The following is a 27,375-nucleotide window of genomic DNA, read 5'->3' on the forward strand; positions in this document are numbered from 1 at the left end:
CACGAGCAGCAGCCGGGTCGTGGAACTCTGTACTGGAATGAGACAAGTTTCTCTGAGCTGCTCCAGTCATGGAATGCCAGCACAGTGAGACTACACTTTTAATGAGTAGACTTTAAGTAAAAACTGCATAGATCAGCCCTTGGATTTTGGCTAAATGCTGGTAAATTAAATCTGACAGAAGGGTTTTTTTTTATTGAAATCTGTATCTTAAATTAAAGGAAGAACAGCAATTCCAGCACTGCTGCTAAGTCTTATATTGAAGGCATTCAGGATACTGAGTGGGGTTTTCCAGCAGCCAAGATCAATGTGTGAGGAGAAAGTGGTGTGTTCATGTGTGCTGCACACTAAAAAAAGTAAACCACACATTAAAAAGCCTGACAATGCTCTTAAGACTAATATGGTGCATCTCTTGAAAAAAGATAGGGGCATAGGAGTAAGTAGGAGGTAGCTGATTAAGTTGAGAAACACTGGCTTAGAAAAAAATACTTGATCTCAGTTCAGCTGTTAGAAAAGAGAGGAGACTCCTGGTACTAAAGTGATTTGGGGGAACTAGCAGAGCAATTAAACCACTTATTACAGGGTACAGGGTTGCGAGCTTGTACCCAAGGGCTGTGTACCACAAGGATCAAGCTCGTTTCTGTTTAAGGCCCCCACATATCAGTTTCTGTGAGTCCACAGGGCAGAAGAGGTGACAAGAATGCTTGAAAAATTACGGAATTGGCTTTGTTGGACGGACAGAAATTAAAGACGCCACCACACACAGCAAGTCATCAGGTAAACGACGCAGCTCCGCAATAGCCAACCACATACGGCGTCTCCCTCTGCCTGGGAGAACGAGCGCAAATCATGTTCCAAACCCGCCACTTCCTGGTGGGGCTCCGCGGGGCTAGCGGGGGATACATATACAGTCCGAGGGCAGCGAACAGCGGCAGCAACGGAGCCCTTCGGTTTCTGCTTCTTAAGGGGAATTATATCAAGGGAACCGCTGTTTATTGGGGGGTGCTGCAGCGCCCTTCGCTGCCCCGGCGCAAACACGGGCCCCGCCGGGGGCGGCAGCCACCACCAGAGCGACCCAGCAAAGAGACGCCGCCCCACGGGCCGCCACCTGCACTTCCAACGATGCGCTCGGCACACGGCGCTGCTTCCGACACTTCCGACGATGCGCTCCACACCGAGCTCCCGCGCAACGGCCCCTCCACACCCACGGCGGGGGAGCAGCCCCGGGAGCACCCGGCGGAACGGGCGGCAGCGCTCTGCCCCGCCCCGCCCCGCGCGCCCATGGGAGCTGCTGGCGTCACGGGGGGGGGGGGGGGGGCGGCTGCCGCTGACAGCCCTCCCGTACACGTGACGGACCGCCTGCCCACGTGATGCGCCCGCCCAATGGGCGCGGCCACCGCCCCCCTCCCCCTGGTCGTGCTCCCGGCAGCCCCCGCGCGGCCCGGCCGGTCCGTGTCGGTAAGATGGCGACCGTGAGTCTGAGGCTCGGAGATCTGGTGTGGTGAGTGGCGGTGCAGGCTGGGCGGCGGCCGCGGAGCATGGCGGACTGGGCGCCTTTAGCGGAATCAGGCTGCGGCTGCGGAGACACTGGCGAGGCTGTAGCCGGCCCTGGGAGCGACGCGGCGGGAGCCGAGTCGGTCTGGGCCGCGCTGGGCGCTGTCAGCCCGCGGTGACTTCGGAGAGCGGCTGTGGGCAGGGTGGGGCTCGGCAGGGCAGGGCAGTGGTGGGGCTGCTGCCGGGTTGCGGGTATCGCCGCCGCCGTCCCTTGGGCAGTGTGGGAGGAGCGGCGGGAGGCAGCCCGGAGCCAGGGCACCGGGCGGGCGGGAGGCGGGCTGGGCTGGGAGCCGGGCCGACACTGGGGAGGCTGGCGGGGGCGGCGCATGACAGAAGGATGGAGTCAGATGGAAGGATGAAGGAAGCGGGACGGAAGGACGAGCGCTGCGTGGTTCCCTTGTAAGCCCGGGCTCACCTCCCGAGGGATGCGAGAAGTGTTAGAGATAGAAAGTGTTTATGGAGAGCCACGCACCGTTTCTTGACAGTGCTTTAATGAAGCAACACGACAGTCCAGCGTTTCCTTGCAGGTTGGGGTGTCCCTGTGGAAACCCCCAGAAGCCGTTTCCCCTTGTCACTGCGATCTTACCCTCAGATAGTCAGAGCTGTGATTTCGTGTTTCCTGATGGGGAGAAGTGAGAGCATTCCACCGCGCCCTGTAAGCACCGATTAAGTGCATAGGTTTCATTGTGCTGGATGGGCTAGGCTGTCCTGCCAGAGCTCAAAGAAGTAGCTGATTTCCAACACGTGAATAAATGCATGCATTTATACTGATAACCCAGATAAAAAGAAGGCTGTGCTTCAGACTGTGATAACTGCAGCTCTCATCTGAATAATTTGCAGTGCTGGGAAGTTGTCTAATTTATATAGCAAAGTAAGTAAGGATTAGTTACTTTTAGCATATGTATTTCACATGAGAATTTGGGGAGTGTTACTCTCGGTGCTGGAATGCAGATTATCCTGCTTTAGTTTTGTACATGACAGCCAGGTGCTGTCCCTAGAGCTGTCGCAGGGAACTTTTAACAACGAGACAGCAACAGCAGAAAGGGTTTGCTGAATTTTTTTCTCAGTACAGTAATGGAAGCATTGAATATGAGACATGGTCGTGGTCACAGCTCTTGGCAGTGTTGCTGCCTGCCCTGGCTTCTGAATCCTCTGTGCAGCACTGCCATCTCAGCATGCTACAGTGCCACTTGCTGAGAAGTTTTGTGTCAGGAGCTGTTGGGCCCCACAGGTTCTTTGCCCGTCTCTTGCAAGACACTTGCTAATGGGGTTTTGTGAGTACTGCAGCACAAGTCAGTGACAAGGGTGAAATAAGGATAAAGCTCACCAGGAAAGCTGGTGAGCTGGGGGATAAGACTAATGTCTCTTCCTCCTCTGTGATTATTTCTAGTGCCTAGTTTTCATAATGGAAACATTTGCAAGTCTAGAAAGTAAGCTTTTCTGCCTTTCTTCTATGGGTCTTCATATCTTCAGTTAGTGTGGTGGTGAGCACTTGAAGAAAGTGATAATGGAACACCTGTTGAGGGGATCATGCTATTAATGCCTTTCTGCACAAATCAGAACCGTAGCTTTCTGTGCTGGGAGTTGGTGGCTGCTCTGCTCACCAGCTGCTCTAGACAGGTAGATAGAAGTTCTTAACCTGAACTTTGGTCTCATTGCATTCCTCAGTGTTTTTTTCAGCTCCATGTGAAGAAATCTCCACTCTTATGGTGCTGCAGTGCCTATTACTCTTGTATCTTGCAGACTGTGTTACTGCTACTCTTCTCTTCAGTTCTGGTAGTCCAGCAAGGTCAAACAGACTGTCCAGAGACCTGAGTTAGGTGCAGATGTCAGCCGTGTGTCCCGCCTTGAACAGAAGGTTTTGACTGCAAACTGTAACTCTCTTATTATGAAAAGCGTGACATAATATGAAAAAGCAGGCATTGGGATAGTTAGTTTTTTCTCTAGTTCTAGTGCCTAATAATTTCTTTTTTTTCTCTAGGGGGAAGCTCGGCCGTTACCCTCCATGGCCAGGGAAGGTGAGGTTTGTTTGTGTTTATTGTTGCTTTTTTTAGTTTTTCATGGTTTGTGATTTTTTTTGGTGTGTTTTTTTTTTTTTGTGTTTTCCTTCTGTGTAAGGAAAGCTTTGCTTGAAAGCATTTCAGTTTAGATTAATACTGGTTTTCTTGTTTGTTCTTTTACACATCTACCCCACAAATCTAAAGTGTGAACTAGTTTAGGACTTTATTTGATATATCTCAGTCTGTCAGTAAGAGCTGGTAGTTCATGTGGAATGAAAAGCCAACAGAGAGCCAGCTCTGGAACTGATTGTGTTTCCCAAATTTAGTTGTTTAATCCCTGTCACTTTCTGCAAGACATGTTTCTTTTCTTCTATAGTAAGTTGGCTAACAGTACTGTCTTAAATAATGGAAATAAGGAGTCTGGCTTCTCAAGATACTGTTTTAGAGCTGTCGTTTTTGAGAATTATCTAGGGTGGTTTGATCCTACTTCTGGTTTGGTTGGGGTATTTTCAGATGAAAGATTTTTAAAAAGGAATTTTATATGCCATTTGTATTCCTTCTACTTCTCAGAAAGACCTTTTATCTTATATGTTATATGAGGGCTAAGCATGCTGAGGTAAGTTTGAGTCAGGTAAAAGAGTGGTCAGTGTGGCTGACAACTATAAACATTTGGTTATTGGGTCAGGTTAACACCAGGGTCCTCTACAGGTGTCACCTTGTAACTGAATGATAGCTTTTCTCCTTACCAGCATTTTAAAGTTGATAAGCAATTTATTCTGCGAGTAAAGACAAAGTTTAAATTCTTAAGATTACCTAAGTGGAACAAATTTTTATTAATGCAAGTTATCCTCCTAATCAGATTTAAAAAAAAATCTATAATAGCTGAAGACTGGGTGGTAAAATCACAAAATTTGTCACTATATGCTTTTTAATTATGATTTCTAATCGTCTTTAGATTGTTAACCCACCTAAAGATCTGAAGAAACCTCGAGGAAAAAAGTGCTTCTTTGTGAAGTTTTTTGGAACAGAAGATCAGTATGTACCTCCTTGTTTTCATCTGGGGAAAATACTGTACCACACAACGTGGATCTTTTGTGGAAGAAATATTTACTAATATTACAGTGCAATGTAGCATTGTAAAGGATTCCCTTTGAACCACACAATAAAAGAAATCCAGCTGTTATTGCATGCTATATCTGCTCACTGAGGTGTATGAAGGGTGTAAAAACTTAGCTTTAGGATTTGAGTTGCTGTGATAGCTCACCACTTTTAGGTGTGACATGACTGTGTCAGGTTTTAGCATGTAATGAGAAAGGTACAGAAAGGTACAGCTCAGAGTATTTTTTTTTTTTTGCTGCCAGAGGAATAAAAGTAACTATATAATTGTCATTTGTGAAAGAATATGCTGTCCTACATGCTGATTGAAAACATTCTAGCCGTGCTTTTGTAAGACTTCACAGTATAAGAGAGCCAAAACTGTTTTAGAGTTCCTTTTTGCAAAGCAGAATTTAATGATTTCAAATGTGAGCAAAATCATAGTTGTCTTAGATTTAAATGATTACAAACTAGGTAAAAAAACCCAATGAAAAAGGCCCCTGAGAACTTCGATGTTTTGTGAAACTGAAAATTATTTTGATAACTTTTCAGTTTTCCTCTTTATTTTCTGCTATTAAGTCACGGAATAAAGAAGAAAATTGCCAATATCTGTGGAAGACTAAAAACCCCATTACTTTTAGGAAGAAAGATGACAAGAACTGAGGCCATTTGGTGAATGTCTCTTAAGGAAATTATTTTTCACTGCTAAATTATTTTTGCATAATACTAAAATATTTTTCCATTAAGAAATGAGGTCTAAATTTGATGGAGAAGTAGTGAATGCCACATAGTAATAGGAATGTTTGGATCTCTAGTAATTTGAGGCAGGTGAAGGTTGATTTGAGGCCAGAGAACGTTTTTTGGTGGTGTTATTAAATATGATTATTTGAGCTAATAAATTCAGAGTTGAAGTGGATTATTTCTGTCCTGATTATTTGTTTTCAATTCTTGTATTTCACATTGAATCAAATACAGATTTTTTTGGTATTAAGACAAATGGTCAAATATCTTGGATACTGTAGCTGAGATTAATAACAGAATTGCAAATGAAGAGTTTAGAGTTGCAAAATTATTGGGATTTACTACAAGATTCTAGAGCTCTGCCTCGGGCAGATTTGGTCATCTGGCACAGTGAAGTAATATGGTTGTTGTAGTGTAGCCCCTTCCCCACATTCCCAGCTTGTGAAATTTAATTATATCATGCTAGATAATCAAGAATTAGAAATTTACTTGCTTTGATTGATACCTGAAAATTGAATAGAAATAAAGACTATCACCTTTCTTTCAAATAATGTTGATAGAGACAAGAGACAGAAGCTTGTGTGCCTCTTCTGTCCTAACTTGGAATGTCAGAAGGATGTGCTGGTTATAGTTGTGCTGTTCTAACCAGTGTGTTGCCTGAGAAAGTTCTCATGTGTTTGATTGTGTTTGAGCATAATCAGCCAAATCAGGAAAAATAGAAATTATTTCACTTCAAATGTGAAGATGAAGAGGAAATCTTTTGTACTTCTTTTGTACAAGTAAACGAGTGGGTTTCGCAAATACTTTTTTCAGGTGTGTGTATAAACAGGACTTGGAAGGTAACTGAGAGAATGTCACCACCTTATGAACAGCCTGAGGAGCAGCAGAGTGCAGAGCTGTCACTGTTCAAGGGGAGATGAGGAGTGCACTTACCCATACTGATGGTCTAGTGCATATAGCTTCTTTTTTAACACCTCACTTCTTTGGCCGTATTCACACTGTATGATGGCATTTCTGTACCATGGATCCATTGCTGCAGCTCTTGTATTACTGCCTTACCCTTTGAGGTTGAACAGGAGAGGATCTGGTCATCAGCTGTTCACCTCTTGTCCAGTGCATAGAAGGCAAAGGCGAAGCTGATTTCTGGATACAGTCCCTCCCGTGAACTTCTGAGGGTTGTTGCCAGCCAGTCTGTCAAGAGGTAGGCAGTGTCAGACCCTATTTTAGACTTACTTCCTTCTGAGGATTCTTAGATGCCTTCTGTGGCCAGAAATGCGCCTGTTCCAGGCTGGGTGCAAATTGTTCCCCACTGACTCAGGTGGCTTTGGTTTGTCATACTAAAGTTTAAGGAGAAAGATATTTAGAAGTAAAAATTGATGTGCATGAGCAGAGCAGAAGGGTAAATAAAAACATACTGATGAGTTTGGCAGTGGTTTTGGTGTAGTGTATAAGTTTTGGTTTTTTGTGAAATTATTGCTAGCTCAGGATACAGCACAGGGGAAATGCATTTTCCTTTTTCTGCAAATTGAATATTACCGTGTACTAGGCCTTTGCAATGATGCAGTGACTAAGGAAATAGATTAACTGGAAAGCTGTGAGTACTTTTGGTCCAACATACAAAGGTGAGAGCGTGAGTGCATTCTGACTGCTCTAAATCCTGGCTTTTGATAAATTTTCTACAGAGCACTGTACTCCATGTGTTGTGTTGGTGGTGTTAGTTTCTTCTGCTACTTTTGAAGGAATGGGTTTTCTGAAAGATAAGGATTCTCTACCCATGGAAGCAGATTTTGCTTATGTTTAAACCGTGAAGTACATATATGCTTTCCCACAGTGAAAGCCACCTGATGTTTATAGTAGTGATGAAATACCCATGTCCTGTTCTAAGTGATTGTGTGCAATTAAGACAATCATGTAATGTCTCTTTATTACCTTGTTCTCCAAATTGATAAGGTGTTCTTTCTAGTCTGCCTAGGAGTTGTTTTTCTGAGTGTCTCTTCTTAGAGCAAGTCACATTAAAAGGATTCTCTGTCTAAAATCAAGAACAGTTGATGTTTCCTGCCCATAGACCTGACAAGCATGTAGCAACATCATTACAGGAATCTAAACAAAAATTTTGATTTAGTTTAGAAGTGGAACTTAGACCTCTTATCTGTGCTTCTAACTGTGCTTCTCAGATAGTATTTAAAATCCCCGTTTATTTTTATCTCCTACAGTTTTGTTGTAGGAGATCTTTGTAGATATTTCAGTAGTCAAGTAAGAACTTTTATTTTGCTGTGTATGTACATTTATTGCTTTTAGTAGTTAAAACTAATAGACTGGCTGGCCTGCAAGTCTTTCTTGGTGTGTGTCATGCAGTTAAAAACAGTTTTACATTTTTTAGCCTGCTTAAGAATCATTATGATATTTGTTAAAACTTAAGATATAATTGCTTTGAAGGTGTCTTTCCACTGTGATTCTATAGAAATACTAGTGATGGTCCTGCAGCCCTCAGAGATGTGCGTACAAACACAGCCATTCACCTTTCTTTCTCCTTTGGTATTCCCTGATAGCCAAATGGACTTGCAAGTCATGTATATCACAGTCTTAACAGGAAGCTGTGACAGCCCATTCTTCCTTACAGCCTTTTGTAGCATCAGTGTGAAACTAAATATGGTGGGGTCAAGGGGCACTTCCTGATTTTATATATTAAGGGAAAAAATGGAGGAAGCTTGCAGTCAAATATTAATGTAATAATTTGCAGCCTCTTTCCATCAGGCACAGTAATTTTAACACAGCGCTCATTACCTTTCCATCCCCCATGTCCTGTTGGGATGAAAGCACCTACCTTTTTCTTTTGCCACAGTTTTCCCTGGTTTTCAAGGAGAGAGTAAATTCAGGATGTAGTCTTTCTGAAATGTTCTTTCAGGTCCTGACATGAGAAAACACTTGCTTTAAATTTGCCAACTGTTGGAAATACACCTTAGTAATCTGAGGGTCTGGAGGGATGGGCTGAACTGATGGCGTGGGTGAACTTGTGTTCCTGGTACTTCTCAGTGAGGCCGATTATCCCATGCAGAGCTCTGTGTTGCTGTAGCAGAGCCAGCTGGAGCGTTGTTCAACATCCCTGCAAGCACAGTACCACAGCTGAAAATCACTACAGACAAAACTCTTCTGTCTCGTACTGAGGAGGTATTTTTTTGCACAAATTTGAAAAACCTAATACTTAAATTTCCTTCAGTATTGCCCTGCTTCTGGATTTCTTCTAAATATCCCTTCCTTTATTCTAGTATGATATAGTCATTTTTGTATTTTTTTCCTAGGAGTTTATGTCCTAAGTTGCAGAGCTGAGTTGAGTTACTTAATTTATGAGGGTTGGGATGTTCCCTTTTAACAAAGGAAATCTGTCTTAATGTGTTGTATGCTCACACACACTGGCCTTGTAAATAACTAAGAAATTTTCTTTTGATTTTTAGAACTGGTTGTGTTAGCATTTAGTGTGGGCATCTAAAGTGCTACAGTCTAAAGCAATAAAATTTTTCCCAGACTGCGGTAAAGAGAAATTTGGAGATACAGTGGTACTGTTTTCCATCCTTAGCTATATGGTTTGCAAAAAACGAAGATTGGTGGATATTCTTCCATCTCATTTCTGCAGCTTATCATTAGGAGTTGGTATCTGTAGACAGGAAGAGAATGGCTGGAATGGTGAAGGTTTGAAGATCTCCTTGCCTGTGCCATGGATTTCAGTCTGGTGTCTCTGCATCTATCTGTGCCACTGTTTCCATGTAACTGCAGGTCACTTTCATACTTGTCTCTGCTTATTCTAACTTTTGCTTATTGTTCATGTTAATAATGTGGATTTGACATGGGCAGTGGTTTTCTAAGAGTGGTATTTTGGAGACGATGAGGAACAGTGTGAAGAAATTAAAAGAGAAAGCCATTGCTAATAGGTATTTTTATTACATCTTTTCACTTTGCATGTAGCCTATTCTTTAGAGTTGCTGGGTGACTGTGCAGCAGTATGAATGCAATGTCATCTTAAATATGACATCTTCAGTGTCATCACTAATGTTCTTTTCATGCATTGATTCATTGCTGAATCAGGAGAGAAACAGAAGTTAATTTTATATGTTGTATCCTTGAGGCTGATCTAAATACTGGGCTTCATTGGCCTTGAGGGTATTGAGATCTTGTGTACAAACACGAATAGTTTTGTTTGGTGAAAAGTTCTTTAGTTTTCAAGTGCTTGAAACACTGCATGCAATTGGTTTGTGGACATTGGTCTCAAAAGATACTTCTCTCTTATGGAAGGTTGTCCAAGTAGGTGATGCATAAAAAAACTGGAAAGGAAAAGACCAATTTAATTTTTTCCCTGTTTTTTTAAAGTTTATTTTTAACTGAGGCAGCATTTAAGATTGTTTTTCACTTATTAGTTTGTCTCAGAGATCTCTAGTTCTTTGTCCTGGTGGATCACAAGTGCCAAGATACATCTTTGAAGCTAGGAACCAGAAAAAAGCTTTGTACTTCGGGCTTTTTCCCTACCAAAGGAAAAAGAATGAGAAAGGAAACTAATGAACCTGTGCAGTGAGGAGTGATAGGATGTGCAGAAACCTAAGAGAATGCCTTGAGGGAAAATAATTTATTTTTATTTAGAAATTCAGTCTTGCAACAACATTTAACATGCTTTTTTATATTGTGGTCCAAAGTTTGGTTTCCTTTATACATATAATGAAAGGCTTCTCATGAGCTGGTGCTCTGTGGTACACAGGGATGTTTGTCACTGTTTGTCATACAGGCAGGCTTTACAGTGTAAGATAATTTTAAGGTGTGTTTCACAGTACTGCCTGGGCAGCTGTGAGAGATACCCTGAATATCTGCTGGACTCAGATTCTAGTCTGAATGCAATGATTTGACTTATTATATAAAGTCAGTTCTTAAAAAAACAATGTAAACAAAGTGAAAGGATTCAGCTTTGCATGCCAGAGCACTGGCTTCTTTGGAAAGGATGCTGGCATTTTCCAGTAGCTTCTAGCAGGTATTGTCTCTGCAAGTGAGACCCAAAATGTTTCATTCTACTTTATTAAAGTTGATTCCTGATTACAAGCAATTTACAAACAATTGCTATTGCCAGTGAGGAGAAAGGTCTTAATATTTTTTAGTTTTAGAGTTTATTTTGTGGAGAGAGGAGAAACAATCAAGATTCAACAAAGCATTGCAATTATTTTTTGTTGTTTTAGTCTTCATTTTCAGTTTAACTATACAGTGTCTGAAAATGCAGCCTTTAAATCACTTCATCTGCTTGCAGAAGCTAGACTGCACTGGGGAATATTTAAAACCTGTATACGTGGATAGTCTTATGTAACGTAGGAATACCAGGGGCCGAGAGAAAGTCTGATTGCTCCAGTCAGAGGCAAAGGAAATAGTTATTTTTTCTCATAAACAAAATTATTGTTTTCATACAGAATGCCTGGGTACATCAGAAAACAGTTCAGCAATGAGCTGTTGCTTTTGTATTAACTCTGTGTGGTCATCTCTATAGTGAGAATACATAATTTTGGAGTTTTTTCCCTACAGTTTTTTAGACACCTGTATGCTCAATATATTTGAACCAGGGATTGATAGCTGAGAATTGTTCAGTGAACTTTATTCTCGAGTAGATTAGTGGTATTGCCTACTTTACCTGGAAGTGTGGGTCTGTGGGTGTTCCTCATGGTGAAACGAGTGCAGTCATTGGGCTGCCGTTGTTTTAAATGCGTCTTGTGATCACATCCAAAAGCTGTTTTGTCAGTAGAGAATAATGCTTAAAGGGGGACAGTGCTAGGATGAGAGGACATAAAACTTAAGAAGTAACAAAAGTGCCAGAAGAAAATTCTCACTGAATTCAGTAATAGCAGCCCTTCAGTTTCTAGATAGGAAGTGAGTTTGGGCCGTTGTCATCAGTAGAGCTGGGGGAGAAAATGTAGCTGTGTGTTTCTCAAAGCAGGAGAATTTAGAGGGCTGTGGTTTGGAAAATATAACTAGCTTCTTTTTTTGTTTCAAGTGCTTGGATCAAAGTGGAGCAGCTGAAGCCTTATCACCCTCACAAAGAGGAAATGATAAAGATTAACAAGGGTAAGCGCTTCCAGCAAGCTGTGGATGCTGTAGAGGAGTTTCTTAGAAAAACCAAAGGCAAGGACCAGGTGAGTGGGTTCTTTTTCACTGTGTGCTTTAAAACAGGTTTTGGCATGAATGATGATTAGATGCCTTGTTATGTGAAAGGAGTTTGTTGTCTCTGGCAAGTTGAGGAGGATTGGGTTTTCCTTCCTTTGGTTTTTGGGGTTTATTTCCGATCTTCTATTCTTCCCCGTTAAATCTTGTTTGGTGGGGAAAAGTGATTATTGGATTATTAAATGATGAAGATACTGAAGAGGCTAATTGATCTACTTGTGATGATTTTATAAAACAGTCTTAAGTATTTGGTATCAACTAATCTTGTCTTTAGTATATTGGAAGTGCAAGCAATCCTGGCAAGTCTTCAGGTGGCCTGTTCTGTTACATGCTTACTTAAACTGGTGTGTTTTTGCAGGAGAACTAACCAGGAACTTCATTCACCAACTCCAAAGGTCTAACAGATATGTAGTTTTCAAGTTACAGTGCTGTTGTTTTACTTGATAGTAATCAGCACGGGGTCCTTCACATCCTTGGTTTTGCATGAAAATCATTCCATCTCTTCTCTTCTTTCCTTACCATCTTCTATTCTATAATCTCTCAGGCGTCTTCCCATAACTCCACTGAAGAGAAGAATCGGCGTAATTCCAGTGAAGAAAGAGGCAAGCAATCTGCTGGTGAAGAGAAACGCAAAGCCAGTTTGTCTGAAGGAAAGGTGAAGAAGGGGACAGGGGAAGGAAAAAAGAGGGTTTCTTCTGTCTCGTCAGAGAGAGGATCAAAATCACCCTTGAAAAGAGCCCAGGATCAGAGCCCCCGAAAGCGGGGGCGTCCACCCAAGGATGAGAAGGTTTGTGTTGTGCATGTCCGCCAGTGCCCGTGGACTTGGCAGCTGGACTTGAGGTCTGACTGGCACCTTGACTAACAGGCCAGCAGGAAGAATCAGTTCAGTATCCCTTTTTTTTAAGCTTTTCCATGTTGCTACTTCTAGACCATTTGGCTGCCTGATACCAATTGGCAAGCATATTGTTGATTCTTCCTGTGATTTTTAGCAGTTAGTTGCTGTGAGTGGCTCTGTTTGTATCTTTGAGAGGGCTTTGAAAGCTGTATCAGGAGACTCCATTCTTTCGTCTTGTCATCCCTGGAGTTCAATTTGTGTGGGAAGGATTAGCAAAGAGATATGGGTCTTCATCTGGCTCCTGACTTCTCCCATCTCATCTGCTTCGTATGATCAGGTGATAAGTAGTTGCTCAACTTCAACCTCAGTACTCACAAAGAGTGAGATATCTTTAAGGGCTAGGGCTTAAAGAAGAAATTCATAGCCTGGGGAATCCACCAGAAGAATTGTCTTCATTTCAGCTTCTGTGCTTTAGGATATGTTCCCATCATCCATTCTGAAGGAGGCTTAATATTTTATTCCTACTACTTCCCTGATATTTCTCTATGTTGTGGCAGCACTTTGTCTACCCTCATATAGAGTTCCAGCCTTTTTATTATGGAACTCACTGTTGCGGTCTAGATCTTCCTATTACAAATGGATATTTATTTTGGTGGATTATTACAAGTCATATCCTTCATCAGTGACTAAACCTGAAGACAACTGGGAGACCTCAACTGAAACACCGTATGGCAACGTCCTTGCTCATCTGTGCTTCAAGGGGATCACAGTCTTTTCTTTTAGTCAGGATGCAAGTCAAGATGGTGGTCCTTGCTCTCTGGAATTGTGAACGGATTGGCCTTCGCTGGCTGAACAGCAGACTATCTTGATGTGGTAAAATGAAGCTGATCATCTCAGATATTAGCTGTGGAGGCATCATAGAGTAGAGTCGTAGCATATCCTGATTTGGAAGGGACACACAAGGATCATCAAGTCCAACTCCTAAGCGGTTAAAGAAAATATTGGCTCTTTTTTAGCACCGATGCCTGTGAAATTAGGCTGTGTAACAGATCCCATCAGTTTCTTCTATTGAGGGAAGTTGGAGGAGGGGAGAAATGTATGCATATTTATGAATTAAAACTAATAATTACAGAACTTGTCTTGACTGATGCAGGAAAATGCTTCATTGGCAACATAGTTTTCACTTTTCTAAGTGTCTTCCTATAAGCATGTTGTGTCTCCACATATTTCTGTTTAAATAAGCCATAGGACCTTTTTTTTTCACTTGCAAAATGATTCTGTGTCTTTGAGCTAGGTTCATTCCAAAATTAATCAAAACTAATGGCTGGGAGAATTCTGATTGTGCTGACACATTGCATGCATAGGTTTTACTGTGTTATTTACCTTAGGACATCAGAGTGCTTTGAGTGAGCTAATTGTGGTAGTTGACATTATTTTACTGGCACCTGACAAGCAGACTGGTTTTAAAGTTGCCACACAGTGGTGGCCAGCTGTGTGATAACTTCCTGGCCACAAACCAGGAAATTAAGCAGGATAAGGTAGGAAAGTAAGCCTTATAGCTTCTTGAAAGTGGCATATAAAATAATTGCTATGAAAATATAACAATACTGCCTTAATACTGGTTTTCAACCTATGAAATAATTTTAAAATCTTGTCTTCTTGCCTGGTTCTCATAAATTCCTCAAGTTCTTAGCCCTAGAGTAGAAAACGTTTATGTTGTTGTCCTGAATTAATACGATCCTAGGATTTGTGGGGTTTTTTCCTCTGTTCCAGTCCAAATTCTGGCCTCCAAGTAATAAGAATGCATAAAAATCAAGAATCTGGTTTTTGCTGAGGTGTGCTCTGTTTAGAAAGGCTCTGTGGCCATACATGATCATTTACATACTCTTACGTTTAGGCTTATATGAATATATTTGAAGGAGCAGCAGAGCTTCATAGGTATCAAAGCGGATTTTATCCACACTTCACCAGCTGGAGTATGCAGGAGACTCCCTAGGCACTACAAGGTTGGAGACTGATGTCTGCATTGTCCTGCTAACCCTTGGACAGTTGCATCGTTCTAGGTTACTCCTCCAGGACTCTTACTCTGTCTGTTTTTGCAAACAGTGTTCTTCTCTTGTGCTTCTGTGTGGATGCTAAGGTATATTGTGCATTTTCAGGAAGTAATTTCGGGGGGGAGGTAATGTGACTCCATTTCTGAACCCTCATGTCAGAGGAAGACAGCACGTATTATGTAGAAGTCCTGTGCGTTCTCTTCATGTAGCATAAAAACCTAGATGTCTATAGCATATATTGATGACCTATAGCATAGAGACTTATTTTAACCTATATGTTTTGGGGATATAAAAGATTAAGTTTAATCTGCTCAACGTCAAAAGCCCCAGTACGTTAAGTACTATCATGATACTACAAACTGGGGCCTATGGAGCCGATGGGGCAGCCCACATACCAGTTTGTCTCATGGATTCTGCAAACTTGAGCAGATGTGGCTGTCAATCTTATGCTTTGAAGGTTCTCCTGATAACAGGTAGGCTATTCTATTGTGACAGGGTAGGATTAAAAGGGTTCGGACCTCTCCTTGTAATGGTGTTCTTCACTCATTTGTTAAGTCTTTTGCATCCCCCAGAGGAAAGTACGTGATCAAGCATGTTTGTTTTCTGCTCATTCCGTAAGTGCACAAATGCAGTGATTCCTCTTAGGTATGAAGAATGGACTCTCCAGAAACCATAAATCTGGTTGAAATCCTTAGCTGGCAGTTGATGCTTTTTCTCACCTCACCTGTATTGCTAATACTCCGTGTTTAAATATGAATGTTCATGGAAAGACCTGTGAAATTGAAGGCTTTTGTAGTGCTTTCGGAGCTCTCTCTCTGTGTTCTAATGATCATCATGCTGTGACCTGCTCCTGAGCCAGATTTTAAGCTCTTTGTGATCCTCCTTCTGTCTCCTCAGGACCTCACAATTCCAGAGTCAAGTACAGTGAAGAGAGTGATGACTGGAACAGTGGCTGGATTTAAATGGCCTCCGAGTGTGAGCGAGGTGAGAAGCTTTACAACCTCTATGTTCTGAGTTTGTGGCAGCAAATCTAGAGCCTTTTGTCTGGCTGTAAAACAGCCTGTTCTTACCTTCTTGTGTTCGAACATATTGCAGTATAACAAAGTTGAACAATATCCCAGATAGTTCAGAAGTATGCTGGGAAATGAGTTTTCTGTCTCTGTGGAACTACTTTGCAGATTCACACTAAACTTGCTGTACTAATGTTTACACTTCTTGTTTCAAAAGCATTTCTGTGACTAACTTCCCAGGAGTGGAGGTGATCTGGATAGTCTCTCCCTGTCTGAATGCTATCACATGGGGTGCTTACATTTGATTTCCTTCACAAAGCAGCTTTTGAAAGCCTTTCGATTTTGTTGAGTAAATGAGTGATCAGTAATGCAGAGTAAGAGCAGTGTGATTCCAGGCTAGTATGTGTGATACTCGCTGGGGAGATGAGGGATCTGGGCCTTCAGTCCTTGTTGGTGTTAGGATGGGTTTGCTTGGCATGTGACAATCTTCAGTCAATTCTCAGAATGCTGCCTTATGGAATTACTTAGAACCTGGAAAATAAGTGTTTTCATTTGCTTGGGAGAGGAAGAAGTGCAAGATGAATTTTCTTCCTCCCATGTTAATACTGCTTGTATACTTCTTTCCTACAGATGTCCAAAAATGAGGAATTTGGTTTGAATGGCTTTGGTTTTGAGAATGAAACAAAATGTAAACTACTTAATTGAAACAGATTCCTTGTGACAGCTGATACATTTTATGTTTTCTGCCTTATGCTGTTGCTCTCAGGCAGCTTAGGAGAGCGAGGGAATTGTGCTGTGCTGTGGTAACTCAGTGACTCTCTCGATTTATTTCTGAGGCTGTATTTTCTCTCTTTGTAGCCTGTGAAGGACAGTGATCCACACTTTCATCACTTCCTGCTGAGCCAGACAGAGAAGGTAAGGATTTGGCAGACAGGATCATGTTGCTAGGTAGCTTGGAGTCCTGCCCTTTGCTGGAACTGAATACAAGGAGTATGCATAAAGAGCTCCAGAATTCTCTTCTTTAGGGGGTGGCAGTTAGATTAGTTGAAGTATTCCAAGCCTGAAGATTTAGAGTGATTTAGCATTAAGTACAGTGAATAGTTTTAAGTAATTCAAGATTGTCTACCACTAGTTTTTGACAGATCTGATGTAATAAATTTGTAGAATGAACAGGATGGACAGGAAAAGCTTTTTTTGTGTTCAAAAATCCTGTTGTTTGATTGTTTTTGATGGTTGTCCTGTCAGATTCTCCATCTGGATAGGCTTGCCAGTTCACTGAATGTTGCAAGAGAACTTCCAAGACCAGAAAAGCGCCGTGTAAAATACAGCCTGTTTATCTCCTGAGAGTCAGAAGTCTTGCAGGATTTTATATTCAGCAGTGAACATCAGGAGGAAAAGGAAAGATCAAATTAAGCATAAAAGGATTTATATCTCGCTGAGGATCTGGGCAGAGCCAGAAGGATTAAGAGCTGCTAACAGTTTTATCTATACAAGCTCACAGTAAGCAGCATGGGGAGAAGCAGCCTTTGCCTTAGCATTTGTAGAAAGCCTTCTACATGCCTTCTCATATTAACCAGAAGGTTTTGGTTCCACAACTTGCAGAGACATAGTGAGTGTAGATGTGAGGCTTCATGGCAGGCTTCAGAGAGCTAAATGTTAGGAGTAGGGATGGCCTAGGTTCTGGTGCCTCCAGAAGAGCCTGTTATGGGAACTACAGAAGGGAGTTTGCAGTGCCTTTGTCAGAAGACAGGGTGAATTGCTGGGGCAGGGTGGGAAAGAACGATCTTAATATCTTGCAATATATTTTAGGTTTTATTTTCTCCGCTTGAGGGAAGCCTCAGAGTTGTCCTGGTTTGAAGGTGGTGGTGGTGGGTGGGTGAGCTCCCTGCTTCTGTGGAATAAGGATATGGTCTGTTTGCTCGGCAGAGTAAATCAGCACTGTCCTTCCCCTGAATGCTTTGTCTTCTCCATACAGCCAGCTGTCTGCTATCAAGCCATCACAAAAAAGCTGAAGGTTTGTGAAGAGGTAAAGCATTTTGATGGATGTTTATTGTTATGAGGCATTGCGGTTCTTCCAGAGTTGTGCATTAAATTATTTTTATTATTATTTTTCCCCTCTCTTTTCCCCACCCCCCTGCCCTTGTCCCCCCACCCCACTCCCTCAGGAGACAGGATCTACCTCCATCCAGGCAGCAGACAGCACAGCAGTCAATGGCAGCATCACACCTACAGACAAAAAGTAAGATCTCCAATACACTTCAGCCATTTCCTTCCCAGCTCACACATGCAGCCATTCTCCAGCCTGTCACTGAGAATGAATAAAGCTAACATTTCCCTTTAACTGCACATTGCTTCTTTCCTTGTGTGAAACTGTTTGGGGGACGAAGTGGGAGAGAGGCAGCTAAATTCAAAGGGTGCTGTGCAATACAAAATTCAGAGTAAATTCTGTCCTGGATACATCTGCAATTTGGAGTGTTTCTGCAGTTGTTTTTTTCAGTAGGTCCCACTGCAGGATGTTAGCAGCAGTGTTCCGAAGTGTTGCATGAGATAGGAAGATAAAAGGGGATCTCTCTCCATTAGTTGACTGGGGTCATTTAATAGCTCTCCTGAGCATGCAGAAGACAAAAGAAAGAGGGAGATGTCTTCTCCCATCACAGAAACTTTGCTGTGTGGCACATGAGCTTTCTGGTTTCTCCTAACACACCCATTCTCTTTTATAGAGTGAGAGAAGGCTAGCTTGAGCTTCCTGTAACTTCTGCTCTGTTCACATTGAGTTCAGGCCACTCTTGCTGTTTGATGTTGGGGCAGTTCTCGTGGGATGCCAGTTCTCACTTGTACTGCAGGGGAACAAAAATAACAATGAAGCTATTCAGGGAAAACAGTCTCTCAGGAAAGTGCATCTCAGAGGTGGGTTATGAAGGAAGGAATACCTCTGCTGGTTTCGAGACTTGAAAATAGGTAGATCTTATTTGGGCCATATAAGGAGCCTGTAGTCATTTGCTCTGCCCTGTCTAAGGGCAGAAAGAGAAAAGGCAGCATGGCTAGCTGGGAGAAGACAGGTGCTGCTGTAGTGTGACTATTTCTGCAGAATTAACTACTGGATTTGCCAGGTAGCTTTTGTTGTGGTGTTACCTTGGATATAACTGAATGCTTCAGAATCTCTTTGAAAACTCTGGGTTTTATGGGAAACTGCATGATGGGTAAAATGGTTCTTGCAGCAAATGGTTCTTGCAGCAATATCTGCAAGAGGAATTTTTGTTGTAGGTGATCATAGGGACTTGGTGGCATAGTCTCTCTTTTTTGAATGGAGGGAGCAAAATTCTTTCCGGCTTGTGGGAGGAAGGAAAGGCTGTTCTCTGGGACTGATGGTGACCTGTACTGGCTCAATACTTCCTTTCTTCCTTTGCCTGAAATGGCAGCTGTAGAACAGGGACTAGGTCTTTGGTCTGGCATGATGCTTAGCACAGTAGTCTTAGCTAGACTTTATCAAAACTAGGATACTAATGTATCCTTCAATTATACAAGCAAACATTGTATGTGTGACTTAGTTTTAAAGTCAGAACATTAATAATTAGAGAAGCACCTGCTCATTTCTAAGTGTGCCCTTTAACTTCAGTAAAGCAATGACTGTCAACAGAAAACACACAAACAGCAATTTTTAGAAAGCAAAAAACCACACATAAACCATCCACCCCAAGCTAACAAAAAGAATCCAGATCATCCAGACCTTTAGTATTTAGGTGATCTTCTGAAATAGGCTAAAGACTTTGTTCAGGAAATTGTTAGGGCTGCTTGGTAAGCAAAATAAATTTCAGCTTGCTTTTAAAGCTCAGTATTTGCCCATTGTAGCTGTGGTTGCAGTAGAACATGTTTGTTTGGGTATTTTTTTATGCTGATGATGCTCCAGTTTGCTCTTTGTCATTTCCAGCACCATGAGAAGCTAACACTGATTGCTCTCTCTTGCATTAATGTTTATCTATACCCTTAGGATAGGATTCCTGGGCCTTGGTCTGATGGGAAGTGGCATTGTCTCCAACTTGCTAAAGATGGGTCACACTGTCACTGTCTGGAACAGGACTGCTGAGAAGGTAGGCATGTGATTAAGCCTCTGCTAAACATTCAGTTACCCCCTGTATCTCATGGAATCATCTGTCAATGGTGTCTGGGAGGGGATGCCAAAGAAACACAAGGATATGCTTGCCACCTTGTTTTGTCCTGTTTCCTATGTGCTTGTTGGTGGGCATGACTAGGTGCAGCTGTGGTCTGTTCTAGTGTGGTCACTCTTATGTCAGCAGTCTCACCCCACTGTCTTTTTGTGTAAGAGGAGACAGTTGTCAGAAAAAATACACTTTTGTATATTACACCCATATATGTGTTGAAGAATGAGATGTAACATGCCTCTGAAAATAACTACTGATGTGAATGGCCATGGTCAGTGTATTGTGCATCTGTGAATAGCCATGAAAATACTGCTGATGTGAATTGCCATGCAACGTATTGTGCCAAAAAGGCCAGGTGCAGGGAGTTATCCCAGGAGATTGAGGGTAAGATGCACTGCTCAGCTGCAGGTTAGTCTACATCTATTGTGCTAGTCATGTGGTAACAAGTGTTCTGTTAAAGACCTGCTGTGTCATGAGACCAGGATGGAGAAGGGCTTTATAGGAGTATTCAAACTGAAAATGGAGCTTATATTGCATTGGACTTATATACTAGACAGTGTTACTCTTTGTAGTGGAGTAGGAATATAGGTAGCTGGGGGAGATGTGGTAGTTGTAAGATGCTGTGGAATAGCAGAGCAGGAAGGGCGCTGTGGTTACTTTGTTTAAAGGGGACTAAGATTTATTTTTTTCAAGAGCAAAACATGGCTGATATGAGAGGATAGGGTAAGAAGGAGCTAAGATTTTGAAACAGCAGCCCTCTGAAACACGCTCATCTCAGATGTGGATATTCCTATTACTATCCAGTAACACATGTTGCTATGACCTTTAACCAATTTTTTTCCCTAAATCTTCCTTTTTTTCCCCTAATAATTTCTTGCCAAACCCACAAATTTCTTACTGTTTCACCTTTGAGTTGTATTTCTTTGTGTCTTTCTTTCAAAGTTCTTCACCCCTTCTTCAGAAAAGCTGCAAAAAAGCCCTGCACACACACATACGTGTGTGTGTAGACAAAGCAACAGAAGAAGACAAAGTTGTGTAATTAACATGCCTGTCTCCTTTGGAGTTGTGTCCGGCATGTAGAATTTTTACAGCAAAATGAAAAGAATCCATTTGCTTGGTATTTAATATTTGTCTTACCTTTGGACTTGTGCCTTTTGCAGTGTGATTTGTTCATCCAGGAGGGTGCACGGCTGGGAAGAACCCCTGCTGAAGTAGTCTCCACCTGTGACATCACGTTTGCCTGTGTATCAGATCCAAAAGCAGCAAAGGATGTAAGGATTAGCTCTTATTTTACCCCTGCTGGTTAGACTATGAGATGGCAGTCACTGAATGCCGGTTCTGATTCCTGCTAACCAGAGTAGCCTGGGTCATTGTACATCCTGAGCAGTGCAGCTGTGTAAAAATAAATGTCCTAACAAAAATTAAGCATTTTAAAAATGAAGTCTTTGAGGACTGGTTCTGATAACCCTCTGGGGGTCTGCCACTGTAGCGCCAGACTCAGCTGGACTCCTGCAGAAGTGGGGTTTCTCTGCAGACACCCTATTGCTTTACCGCTCTTCTGTTCTCCACAGCTGGTGCTTGGTCCAAGTGGAGTGTTGCAGGGGATTCGCCCAGGGAAGTGTTATGTGGATATGTCCACAGTGGATGCAGATACAGTCACAGAGCTGGCCCAGGTAATCACCGAACTGAGCCTCTTAACAGCAGCAGGTGTTCATTCAGCAGAAGTTCTTCAGTTTCTGTTGGTAATAAAACTTTTAGAGGTCCTTGGGAGAGTCTCAAGTTCCAGGCAAACAAGACAAGTCTTCTTTGTCAAGTCTTAACCAGCAAACATGTTCCCTGGTGATACCAGCAAAGTTGTAGATTTGGCAGAGCTGTTACCTGACACCATTGCAAACAGGTAGCCAAATTTTGATCCCCTAAGAAATATTTGTAGACAGGTTGATATTCTGTAGCAAACTCGTGAGTAAAACCCTATCTAGATTAATGACTGATAAAATGCAAAATCTGCCTAGTTTAAGTGCTCTGGTTGGGGAAAATTAATGCCTTCACATTTCATTCTATAGAAATATTATTATAGGATTTCTGTAGAAGTGTTCTGATTACTTCTGCTGTGGTATCTGTGATTTCTTTTTTGGCATCTTGCTTATTCCCCACTGCCCTAAGGCAGCATGTGTGGTTTTACAAGGAAGGGGAACTGGTTTTGTCAAGTTCTAAGTAAACATGTTGTTGATGCACTGGTGTGTAACATTAATTGGGAGAATGCAGATCACCCATATTAGTAAACATCTGGCTGAAGAGATCTGCCAAAGGCCTTTCCTCTGTGGGAAAGAGGGGAAAATACAATGATCAATCTTCTGGGGTTCTTATATGACATATACACCTTCAACATTGGTCCCTTGGCCAGTATAGGGTGCCATGACTAAAGCGTGTCAGTTCAGCTGCTTAAAATATACACAGTAGTGATGGGTGCTGAAGGGTCTTGCATGGACCCTTTTGGTCTTAATCACACTTTGCAGGATACATCACAATAGTGCTTTCCTCTCCTGTTGGAGCTATTTGTTCTGCTTTAAATTTCTGTCCTTAGTGGCAGGTATGCCTTAAATTATGTTCCTGCTGCTGTTCATGCACAGCTAACCAGAGATGTTCTTCTCCCAGGTGATAGTGTCCCGAGGTGGTCGCTTTCTGGAAGCACCAGTCTCAGGAAACCAGCAGCTCTCTAATGATGGAATGCTTGTGATCCTGGCAGCTGGTGACAGGGGTTTATATGAGGACTGCAGCAGCTGTTTCCAAGCCATGGGGAAGACCTCTTTTTTCTTAGGTAATTGAAATGTGGAGGGCCTGATAGCAATTTCTTAGTGCAAGGACTGGGAATTTCAGCAAGGAGTCTGAGATGTATATGTCACCTTTTCTCTGTGGGCAGTGTGGGAAATTGGCTTGCTGCTCTGGAACTTGGCCACTTTCAGAGCCTGCAGGCTAAGGTTTTTTTTTTTGAATGCCAGCTTATTTTGGAGGATCTGTGATACTTTTGGTTTTAAATAATATTTTCTTATTATTTCTCCATTCCTTTGAGTGCTTGGAAAATGGAAATATTTTCTGAAGTCTTTCAGGTCAAGGGAGAGATGCCAAGTGCTTGATGACAGGAATCTAACAGTGTCACTGCTGTGTGGGCTAGGGAGGCAGGGCTGCTACTTCTCTTCTGGAGGAATCCCAATGGTGTGTCTCACTCCCAGGTGAAGTAGGCAATGCCGCCAAGATGATGCTGATTGTGAACATGGTCCAAGGCAGCTTCATGGCAACAATAGCAGAAGGACTGACTTTGGCTCAAGTGACTGGCCAGTCCCAGCAGACCCTTCTGGATATCCTCAATCAGGGACAACTTGCCAGCATCTTTCTGGACCAGAAGTGCCAAAGTAAAGTTCTCTTACATTATTTTCTTACAGGTCATTTTTACAATCTAGCAGCTTTTCAGATCGTGGCAGAAGGTAGAAAATAACAACCCGATCTTCAGCAGCCTGGGATAGTGGTTATTTTAAGCATTCTGGAAATTAATGCTTAAAATACAGCTTTTCAGATAGTGGCAGAAGGTAGAACATAACAATCTTATCTTCATCACCTGGGATAATGGTTATTTTGAGCATTCTGTAAATGAAGAACTGAGTTCCCATTCCTTCCCCTTTATAGCTGGGACTTCTGAGAATCTGAGTTAGGACTGCTTAGGACTTAAGTCAGGATTTCATTGCAGCAGGGTAACAAGCTGCTTAGAAATCTTAGCTCACTTTGTCAGTGGGCAGTAGTGATATTAATCTGCTGTGGTCAAATGAAGATGGAGAGTGCAAAAACAGGAGAGTTAAAAGTAGTGATCAGCAATGGAAAGAGAGATTGGTGTTGAATTACAGCCCCCTGCAGCATTGGCTTGGCTTACTTTTGTCATGCTTAATTTTGCATGGGTTCCTCTCTGCAGATATTTTGCAAGGAAACTTCAAACCTGATTTCTACCTGAAGTACATCCAGAAGGATCTTAGATTAGCTATTGCACTGGGCGATTCTGTCAACCACCCAACTCCCATGGCAGCTGCTGCCAACGAGGTAAGAGTTGTTCAGTGTTTAGATGTGTTCTTTAGCATTTATTCAACAGTGCTATTTGTCAATCGGAGACACAGATCAAAGAATTACATCATCTCTAAGACAAGGGAATAGTGATTGAAATATTTTTTGACTAGGGTAGCATTGGATTTGTTTTGATTGTAGAGACGCTTAGAATGTTACCTCAGGAAACACAGAAAGACCTGGAATTTTCTGATCTGCACTTGGATTATTTGACGTCCTGTGCGGTTCTCTGGTTGCAGTGGTCAGCAAAGGAGTTTTTCTTCACACAAGAGCAGGCCCTGATCCTTTTCTGATTTCTCTTTAGGTCTATAAACGAGCAAAAGCCTTGGACCAATCTGACAACGACATGTCCGCAGTGTACAGGGCCTACATCCATTAGGCTGCACCCTTCTTACTGTTCATACGATGATGATTGATTAATATTATTATGATACTGGGTTTTAACTCTGGACCAGTCCATCTCTGTCTTTCCATTTCCTTTTATACACAAACTTTGAGACCTGCTGTGGTGAGCCTTCCACTGTGGCAGGAGGGGGGAGGAGGGGGCTCGGATTGTTGCAGTCTAATTAGAAAAATCCATGCCATGCACTGACAGTCGTGAGATGAAACAGCGGCAATTGTTCAGAAGCTCTGAGGCAACTCTGCCAGAAATCTGCTGCTTGGCTGCTTTAATTTTCCTCTGTTTGCTAGTCCAAGATGCTGTTTCTAACAATCCCTTTTCTTCTTTGCTGTGAAATAATGCAAGTGCTGGACTCTCTGTATCAAGGGGACAGGGTCCTTGGTCCTAAGTAAGGTGAGGAGCATGCCTGCTAATTAGCCACTGTTAGAGAACAAGGCACCTCCCATGGAGGAGAAGGGCAGTTCCAGAGGGTAAGGGGAGTTGAGTGCAACGCTGTCTTGATTCAGTTTCTTTTTAGACTTCCACTTCCCCACCTTGATGGAGGAATTCCTGTACTGTTAAAGATAACACATTGCATCCATGTCTTCCCCTGTACAGACAACTACAGCTTAGGGAATACTAACTGTACTGAAAATAGGAGAATACTTATGTCAGTGAGACTCCTGAAAGGTTTATCATAGCCCATCCAAAACATCATTGGAAAGTAACACCTTTGCATAGAAAACTGCGAGACAAACATAGTGCCTATAAAACTGGGCTAGAGATTTTACTTGTTCCTGGCCTTAGCTTATGTTATGTTAGTACTTGTTTGGTTTTTTTTTTTAACCCTTGTAGTCAATAATTACAAAGGTGTCTTGGATTGCAGCAGTGTCACAAGCAGAGTGGTGAGTCTGAAAAGGGAGAGCAGAATGATCCAAGAGATTGAGATTCCTGAGCTCCTTTCCACGCTCTCTGGCCTTTGCATGGTTGTCACATCTGTTTGCCCATCTATAAAGGTGGGTGATGGTTACCTACCTCACAGGGATACTTTTGTGTACTGCCTAGTGATCTTTATACATGTCAGATTTTCCATACATGTTCTTAGTGTTACTACTTTGGGTACAAGATAGCACAGCATGAGCCTTCTCCCTATATCTGTGAACTCTGCTTATGGCCAGATACCAACTTCTAGAAAGACCAATAACTGAGATTGGGGAGGCTAAGACCACTGCTGAGCTTTAGTCTAGAGATGGGTGACATGAACTGCAGATGCCAAGGCTAGAGAACAGAGATGGTCTCAGTGTAGATAGCAGAGCAACCCAGAGTCCAAAGGATGCCTGTCACAAAAAATGCACGGGGTGTGGCTTGGTTTTTGGTTTGTTTGGGTTTTGTTTTTTTTTTTTTCCAATTCTCAGTATTAGCCTTTTGGGAGTGTTCTTGCATTTTAAATTTGAGTGTTAGAAAAATGCCAGTGAGAAACTTTGGCCAAAATCACTTCTCAAGTGGTACAATCTCCTTCCTCCCTTGAGCTGGGATTCTGAAAGGAAAGAAGACAAATTCAAATTAGGTTGTGTTCCTGACATCTGCCCCTGCGACCTTATTTTTTTTCCTTGGAACTTAATGGCTGTGTAAAGAAATTTTCCCTGGGTTAGGATTTCTTACCAGTCCTGCTTTGTGCAGCATGTGTGTATGGTTCAGGGACACCTTGTTAAGAAAGAAAGAAGGAAAGTGTCACATACTCATTTTGTCACATACTCATTGATTCATAACATCTAATGCCTTATGCTGTAAATGTTACATTGAGTATTTCACCTCCTGTGATGACTGTTCCTTGTGGGCTAATGCTGTATTCTGCATTACTTATATCCTATAGTGAACACCTGGCAACAGGGCTGTCAGACCTCACTGCCTCTTGGCCACTGTGTGTGGGCGATGGTAGTTCTACACCTGTGTTCCTTTGGCAATGCCACTGCCATTCTGTATGTAGGTATTCACGTTAAAGGCATGTAAAATTGCCAGCATAGCTAACCATTGACCTGCTTTGGCACACTGTTCTTCTCCACTCAGAACTCCACAGTTAGCATCTGAAGTCGTTTGTTAACATACTATAGTAAAAAAAAAAATCTCTCATATGAATTGTGCATTGTGGGCATCTGAGGGAAGTTGTGGGTTTGGAGGCAGGAAATGAGACTGAAGGAAAAAAATCTTTTGGGAGGAAGAAGGAGGTACTGTCCCGTGTGCAGAGCCAGTTCAGTGGCGTCCCCCCCCCAGTCCCTGCCGTCTTGCGGCAGAGTGACCGTGAATGGTGTGAGCAATGGTAATGGAGTATCTTTGTTAGTTTGTGGTGCCTCTGGATACAGAGAGAATGCCAAAGGAGCTCTCAAGTCCTGTGACAGGTATTTCATAATGAATTCAAAGGACCAGTCCCAAGGCAGCTCACTGCTGCAGGGTTTGTTTCTAGAAATACTGTAGTTCCCAAGAATGGAGATGGTTATTTCTGTGGGAGTGGCAGATGTGGACTAGTTAACACTGTAATTTATCCTGGAAGGGTCTGACTGCAGCTTTCAGCCATTGTGGGTAGCTGTAGATTGGCTGCAGTGCTGCCTGGACAGCTGTACAGTCACAGGTGTGCCCAGGAGAAGCAGGAGGAGACCAAAGAGCTCTGATGTGGCTCTGAAGAGGAGGGATGGAATTGGGGGAATCCAGACTGTTCCAGATGCCAGTTGAGATTGCTGTCAGTCTCACTCAGATTCTTGTATTTATGTCTGTAGCCTCTGAATGTGGATTTGAGTCTGTTCCTAGGCCTGGGATTTGAGGGAGGGAAGTGGGGGAAGCAATGGATTGAGAGATGCTCTAATAAAACGGGCTAGTTAAATGTTGTCCTAATATTGTTGACAATTCTGTAAAGTTTCTTTTTATGCAGATTTGTTTTAGAAGTTTGCTTTTTTTAACTCCCTCCTTTTTAAAGAGAAAATGTGACACTTGTGAAAGCTTGTAAGAAAAGCAGTTTCCTTTTTCCTCAATGATAGATCACATAGTTCATTAAGGTTGTGAATTTTTATTTTCCTGCCTTGTTTTTAATTAACATCTGTCATTCAGAATAGGATATGTGAAAATGTTTAAATGGCAAAGATTTTTTTTTGTGCAAATAACAAAGCTACTGGCAAAAAGAATAAAACTTTTCTTGGTAACTGAATGTTCTTGTGGCATTTTCTGAAGCCTATCAGAGCTGTCTTGGGGCGTTAAGGAAGTATGTGTTC

The 27,375-nt window shown here is 42.3% G+C and overlaps 1 protein-coding gene across 2 annotated transcripts; it reads left to right on the forward strand.

Moving 5' to 3' along the window:
• Positions 1 to 1,406: 1,406 nt before the first annotated feature.
• On the forward strand, positions 1,407 to 27,308 carry GLYR1 (glyoxylate reductase 1 homolog). 2 transcript variants are annotated; one of them, XM_058035938.1, is made up of 16 exons: positions 1,407 to 1,498; positions 3,533 to 3,569; positions 4,507 to 4,586; positions 11,404 to 11,542; positions 12,115 to 12,357; positions 15,357 to 15,443; positions 16,328 to 16,384; positions 17,445 to 17,495; positions 17,635 to 17,708; positions 19,458 to 19,557; positions 20,790 to 20,900; positions 21,204 to 21,302; positions 22,285 to 22,447; positions 22,860 to 23,039; positions 23,591 to 23,715; positions 24,041 to 27,308. In XM_058035938.1, the coding sequence occupies exons 1-16, from the start codon at positions 1,461 to 1,463 to the stop codon at positions 24,113 to 24,115; spliced, it is 1,659 nt and encodes a 552-aa protein (XP_057891921.1). In that variant the 5' UTR covers positions 1,407 to 1,460; the 3' UTR covers positions 24,116 to 27,308. The 2 variants fall into 2 exon arrangements, with proteins under 2 accessions (XP_057891921.1, XP_057891920.1); XM_058035937.1 differs by having other exon boundaries at positions 1,408 to 1,498; positions 21,201 to 21,302.
• The last annotated feature ends 67 nt before the right edge of the window (positions 27,309 to 27,375 follow it).

The sequence above is a fragment of the Melospiza georgiana genome, chromosome 16 (assembly GCF_028018845.1).
Source record: "Melospiza georgiana isolate bMelGeo1 chromosome 16, bMelGeo1.pri, whole genome shotgun sequence".
NCBI lineage: Eukaryota > Metazoa > Chordata > Aves > Passeriformes > Passerellidae > Melospiza > Melospiza georgiana.

What these genes read in the sequence shown, in the direction of transcription:
- GLYR1 (XM_058035937.1), top strand. Translation starts at nt 1,461, where the DNA reads ATGGCGACCGTGAGTCTGAGGCTCGGAGATCTGGTGTG. An exon ending in GGCCTCCGAGTGTGAGCGAG is followed by an intron (nt 15,444 to 16,327) that starts GTGAGAAGCTTT and finishes CTCTCTTTGTAG; the next exon opens with CCTGTGAAGGACAGTGATCC. An exon ending in ATCCAAAAGCAGCAAAGGAT is followed by an intron (nt 20,901 to 21,200) that starts GTAAGGATTAGC and finishes TGTTCTCCACAG; the next exon opens with CTGGTGCTTGGTCCAAGTGG.